The sequence below is a fragment of the Antechinus flavipes genome, chromosome 2, assembly GCF_016432865.1.
Source record: "Antechinus flavipes isolate AdamAnt ecotype Samford, QLD, Australia chromosome 2, AdamAnt_v2, whole genome shotgun sequence".
NCBI lineage: Eukaryota > Metazoa > Chordata > Mammalia > Dasyuromorphia > Dasyuridae > Antechinus > Antechinus flavipes.
This window is the reverse complement of record NC_067399.1, coordinates 320,742,484-320,748,483: the sequence shown is the minus strand read 5'-3', so window position 1 is coordinate 320,748,483 and position 6,000 is coordinate 320,742,484. Positions and strand designations below refer to the sequence as shown.

Below are 6,000 nucleotides of genomic sequence, written 5' to 3'. Positions count from 1 at the left end.
TTCACATATTCAAAGTTCCAGATGGTATGCTCTACTTGTTCTTCATTCCCCAAACCTAATATTCATTTTCTACGTCCATGCCTTTGCACAAGCTATTTATCATGCCTACAAAATAGCCCCTCCTTAACTCTGTCTCTTAGAATATCTAGAAATATGTTTCACATTCCTTGTCAAACTATCAAATAAATGTATTTGCAAATAGAGTAAACTCCTTGAGATCAGGAACTACTTTCTCTTTTATCTCTGTACCCCTGCTATCATCGAGTGCCACAAACTAAGCAGATTCTTAGTAAACGTTTGTTGAATTGAATTGGATCAAAGATATAAGCAATAATTGTTGTTTGGTTGTTTCTGTCATTTCTAACTCTCCAAGATCCCATTTGGGGTTTTGTTTTGTTTTTTTATAAAGATCTTCAAATAGTTTGTCATTTTTTTATCCACTGATTTTACAGATGAGGAAATTACAGCAAACAGAGTGATGTGACTTGTCCAGGATCACACAACAAATAAGTGTCTGTGGCCAAATTTGAATTCAGGAATATGAGTCTCCCTGACTCCAAGGCTGGCACTCTATCCACTACACTACCTAGCTTTCTACAAATGACAATAGCTAGCATATATATGTAGTAGTATATTTAAGATATGCAAAGGACTTTATATGCTATCTCATTTGGTTTTTACAAAACTATTAAGTAATATAGTTATCCCCATTTTAAAATTGAGAAACACTTCAGCTCAGTTCAGAGGGTGAGATTAGTGCTAGTTCAATACCCTCTCAAAAAGAATGTAAATCGGGAGTAGAAACCACATTCATCAAGGTTGTGAGTAGAGGTGCTAAAATTTGAACTAGATCCTCCATTTCCATTATACCACTATGCAATAGGATCAAAGAAATTGAGAGTTTGAAGAGACCTTAGAGGTTGGCTGTATTTATGGGTAAAAGGGAGAGCTAATCAATTCAAATAAATAAAAAAATGTTTTGCCATCCTCAAAGTACTAAATAAGTACATACTATTATTAATCTTCTTAGAGGAGTTGGAGAAAACTCAAGAGAAAAGTTAACTAGGTATAGCACGGGATTTGAGCTACGAATGACAAATATTAATCATCATGATAAGGAGAGGTTTCTGGAAGGTGTGACATCAACATCAGCTAAAAAAAATGTTTATCTTGGAGAAGAGATTTGGGTTAGGACTCAGGAATAATAGGAATTTTCTTCAAGGATTTCTTGACACTGGGGAGTGGAACCAAGAACCGATAGATCAGCAGAAAACCTGGAGTTATGATTGAAAATTTCCTAGAAATTATTTTAAAATGTCCTAGTCTCTCATTCTCCATTCACTCTCCCTTAATATATCAGCATAGCCTACTTTGAGTGAAGTTTAGGCAGGATAGTTCACATTCTGGTTCTAAGTAGATTGATTAAAGAAATAAAGCCAGTAGTGAATAAGAACCAACACTACCAAAGAAAATGTCCTTTCCCCTCCCCTCCCCCAAAAGAGAAAAGAATTGCCAAATCTTAAGCAAATATCACCAATGTGGTAGATGTAATTGATCTTTCAATTAAAACACTTATTAGCTGTCTGAACCAGGGAAAATTACATTTAACTTTTCAGTCACCTAGGCAACTCCCTAGTTAAGAGGATAACTGGTAGATTAGGGATCTTGTCTATAATGGGAGAGAGCACACAGAGAAATTACAAGTCCGACTAAACTCTTACTCCCCCTTACTACCACCTCCTCTCCCAAACCCCCAACAGCTCAGTCAGAAGTTACACGGGTCAACAACGGAGCCTATTTGTTGGCCTATGGTACAAGTGTACGTCTTTGGACCCAGCCCTCCGGCCAGTACTGACAGGCCTTACACAGCTGACACAGCTCTAAGATCCCTTTCAGCTTTGATCCCAAAGTCGCACTAATTCCCCCTATGCTCTTTCTTTCTTTCTTTTCACCAACCACAACCTGGGACAATTACTTCTCGTAGAAGGAACAGCTCATAGTAGCCAAGGCTTTGACTTCGGGTTGGGATCGCTGGCCCTTGGAGTTCAGTCTTGGGAGTTATCAGCAAGCCCTCTAGGGAAGTGTCCCAGGCGCTATAAGAGAGTGCTGCTTTAGCAAAAGCAGTCCGAATTTCGCGGAAATACTCAAAGGCCCGAGTAGGGCCCAATGTCACGCGTAAAAAGAGAATCCTTCAACAGTTGATCCCTCCAGCCACTTTGACCTCAAGATGGCGTCAAGCCGTCGCAAACGTCAATCGGCCCCAAGCAAAGATGGCGGCGAGAGACGGAAGTTACCGCCCCCTAGATCCGGGTCTTTCTAGCTTTCCCAGACTTCTCTATGATTATCCGCCTCCTGCGTGGTGAGGCGGCGCTCAACGGAGGCGACTCTTGAAGACGCTGTTCTCTATGGTTCCCGCCTCCAATTCTTTTGGGCCGCAGTGCACGCCGGCCTAGCGGAGGACGTCCGAGAGCACCCCGCGCAGCGCGGCTGGCTCTGCGGCCTATGCGAACAGGCCGGCGCCTCGGTAGCAATCACACGGGCGAACGGCGCGCAGAAACCTCAGGACCGGTCGCGGCCACTCGTAATTCGGAGCCCTAGAGGCCGCAAAGACGGTACCATTTTCTCAGCGGCGGGTGAGTGGGCTCCGCGGAGCGCACGGAAGGGGAGGGGAGCTGAACAGAGCGGAGCGAGGCGGGCTGGGCCCGGCCCTGGGAAGAGAGGCAGGAAGGCGGGCGGCGGCGGCGGGTGTCGGAAATGGCCCGGGGATAGGAGAGTAGACGGGCACTAGATAGTCGTCTTTATCTCTACCACCTTAAGCTAGCGGCTTCGCCTCGGGCCACACAGCCCCCGTGGAGACCCTAAACCTCCTGGCAGGGCTTTGCAGCCCATTTGGCCTGGTGCTGCCCGGCCTCGCCGCCGAGGGCCCGGCTGCCGTGCCACGAGGAGGTGGGTGGGCAGGCAAATCCCCCACCCTGTTCTCTTCCTCCTCTCCCTCTTCCTCACCCCCGCCCCTCACCTTGTCCCACACACGCCCTTGCAAAGTGTATGCCCGCTGCTACCAACGGACTCCCCTCCCTGTGTTTCTCAGTCAGGGATCTGAACCCCACCCCCCATCTTGCCACCTCCTCCCCTTCGTCCCCCCCCTTCCGCATAATATTTCTCCCTCCCTCAACTCATCCCTTTCCCCGAATACATACAGTGATCCCTAGCAGGGCCTTGTACGAGCCATCAGAGTTGATTTTGATTTGACAGAGTTCTACCCTTTAAACGTGATCCTATCTACCATTCATTCGAGGCACCTGCCATTCTCCAAAATGTCCTGGTGTTTCTCCTTCCTTGTCCCCTACCCCCAAAAATCTCCCCCCCTCCCCTTTTTCCTCTCACTACCTCCCTCGTCTCCTTTCTTTGATCAGGAGTCTAGTGTGACATCTTTAAATATTTAAGACAAATATATGTATATCTACATATAGGTGTCAGTCAATATTAAGTGCCTACTATGTGCCAGGCACGGTACTAAGTCCTGGGGATACCAAGAGAGGCAAAAGGCAGACCCTGCTCTAGGAGCTGGCAGACTAACGGGGAGGTAACCTGCAAACAACTGAGAAGATTAGTTCTGAAGTGGTGGAATGTAGATGTATCACGTGGAAATTTGGGCAAAGTGTGAGGTGGACACCAGAAGCCAAGAAGTGCTTACCTCTTGGGCTTGTTTTCTTAGAATCTTAGAATTTTAGACTTGGAAGGGACCTTAGACATCATCTAGTCCAACCTCTTCATTTTACAGATGAGGAAACAGAGGCCCAGAGAGGCAAGTGGCTTGCCCAACATCATGCAGCTAGTTAGTGGCAGAGCTGAGACTAGAGGCTAGATCTGCTGACTCTGTCTGCTCTTTCCACTACACCAGCTCCTGGACCTGACTGCCACAGTAGGATGAAGTAATATGAATAAAACATGGTAATATCAAGTAGTTGTTAACATGGGAGGGGACTTCTTTCAATAGAAAATAATCAATGGAGGGTTTTTAAAAACATTATCTTGACATTTTGAGTTTTTAAAAGGTTATGTTGAAAGATAATTTAAGCCTCTCTGCTTCCCTCCCAGGAGAATTCATTAGGTTATCTAGTCCTATCTTCTACCATTCAGTTACAATATACTCTATTATCACCTTGTTATCCTTAAGTATCTCCAAGAAAGAACATAATTATATTCTTGACAACTCAATTGGTAGCCTAAACAGACTTTTAAACATAAATTTGACATCCTTTATTTACACAATTGAAATTTATCATTGCTGAACTTTAGTTAATGGTTTTGTGTCCTTGTTAATGTTGTTTTTTGGTCGGGGGAGGGAGCAGAGGATAGAAGTTAAGTTTCTTTCTTTTTTTCAATTTAGTTGGTAATTTAAAAAAATAATTAGTCATTTGCTTGACCATGGAGACAGAATCAAAAATGAAGTATTTCCCTTTCCTTAGTAAACTTATATGTATCAGCTAAATGTATGGAACTTCTGCTTATTTCTGGAGATTGAGAGGCAAAAATGGAATACTACTTTTTTTCAATGAGCTTTTTAGGAAAAACTTGTATGGAGATAAGTATATTTTTTAAAAATTGTATAAAGTAAAGTAGGGTAGAAGGGTATCTGGGGGAGCAGTGAAGGAGGGGTGGGAGGATTAGATGATGAGAGCAACCCAATCCTTTCATGTGAAAAGTGGCTTGTAAAGAAAACCAGGTATTTTGTGTGTGTGTGTTGGGAGTGGAGGGGTTGGTAGTGAGGGATTGCTGTGAAAAAGGAGTGCATTTCAATTAGTGCAAACTTAGGACACTGAAGGTGAAAGATCTGATGAACTATAGGAAATTGGTCAATAGAATGTTTGAAAGGGGGCACTGTGTAAGAAGACCTGAAAGTTAGGAAGTGGCTAGGTGGGTTGATCTAAAATGCTGGTGTACCAGAGGCAACAGGGTTTAACCAGGAGAGAAGATTCAGCATGTTCACATAAGCAGACATGAGGAAAATTGAGGAGGGAAAAATACTGATTTGAGGGGAAGGGAAGGGTTATTTGTATAGGAAGTGGCAGCTCAGCTGAGCTTGAGCAGTAGCATGAAAAATGATCTGAGGTCGTCCAGTATAAATTTTGAGATCTGGAGATGAGAGTGTATTCCAAGAATGAGAGATGGTTTACACAAATACAACAGATAATATGTTGAATTTGGGGAACAAACAACTAGTATTCCAATTTGGTTCGAGCATAGAGTGCACAGAAAAGGAGAAATGTGAAATAAGGCTTGAAAGACAGAGGTTATAATGCCAGACTGAGGAGTTTGAATTTTATTTCGGGTGAGAAGGGTAAATGATTTGAACTCTGAATGATTTGAACAGTGAAGTGACATGGTTAGATCTCTGATTTACAAAAATTATTTTGGCAGCATTGTTGGGAGATGAATTAGAAAGAGTACAAACTAGAAATAGACCAACTATGATGTTGTTGCTGTAGTCTAAGAGAGGTGGTAAAGACCTGAATAGAATAAAGGTGGAGTCATCAATTGGCTATTGGTGGAATATAGGGAGTGAGGCAGGGAAGAGATAGGGATTATTCTGAGGTCTTGAATTTATGTGATCTGAAGGATTGATAACACTTGACAGAAATAGGGAAGTTTAAAGAGGGGCAGCTTAAGGAAGAAAGATGACAAATTCTGTTTTGGACATATTGAGCTAGAGATTTCCTTGAGATATCCCAAATAGAAATGTCTAGGAGGTAGTTAATAATGTAGAACTAGCATTCAGGAGAGGACTTTGGAATCATTCTAGGAACCATAGGAACTTGTGAGACTACCAAAGGAGAGAATAGAGAGGACCCAAAACAGTCTTAGAGGCATCCATATTAGGAACTGAGAGTTGGATGATAGAAAAAGGAGGCAGAAAAGCAGTTGCTGAATAGACAGAAACCAAAGGTAGAGTGAATGTCTAGGATCTACAGTGTTATAGGCTTTAGAGACTTTCAAGAG

General features: G+C 43.0%; 1 protein-coding gene across 5 annotated transcripts in view; it reads left to right on the top strand.

Moving 5' to 3' along the window:
* Positions 1 to 2,470: 2,470 nt before the first annotated feature.
* The window catches only part of RBM25 (RNA binding motif protein 25), a 46,091-nt gene continuing 42,561 nt past the window's right edge, over positions 2,471 to 6,000 (top strand). The window contains exon 1 of one of the 5 annotated variants that reach the window (XM_051977654.1): positions 2,471 to 2,633. Coding sequence is in view for 4 of the 5 variants with exons in the window: in XM_051977653.1 (XP_051833613.1) it covers positions 3,949 to 3,951 (3 nt within the window). In the remaining variant the exon portion in view is untranslated. Of the gene's footprint in view, positions 2,634 to 3,824; positions 3,952 to 6,000 lie in introns of those variants that run through there. The other 4 variants (XM_051977653.1, XM_051977656.1, XM_051977655.1 and 1 more) reach the window with 4 other exon arrangements.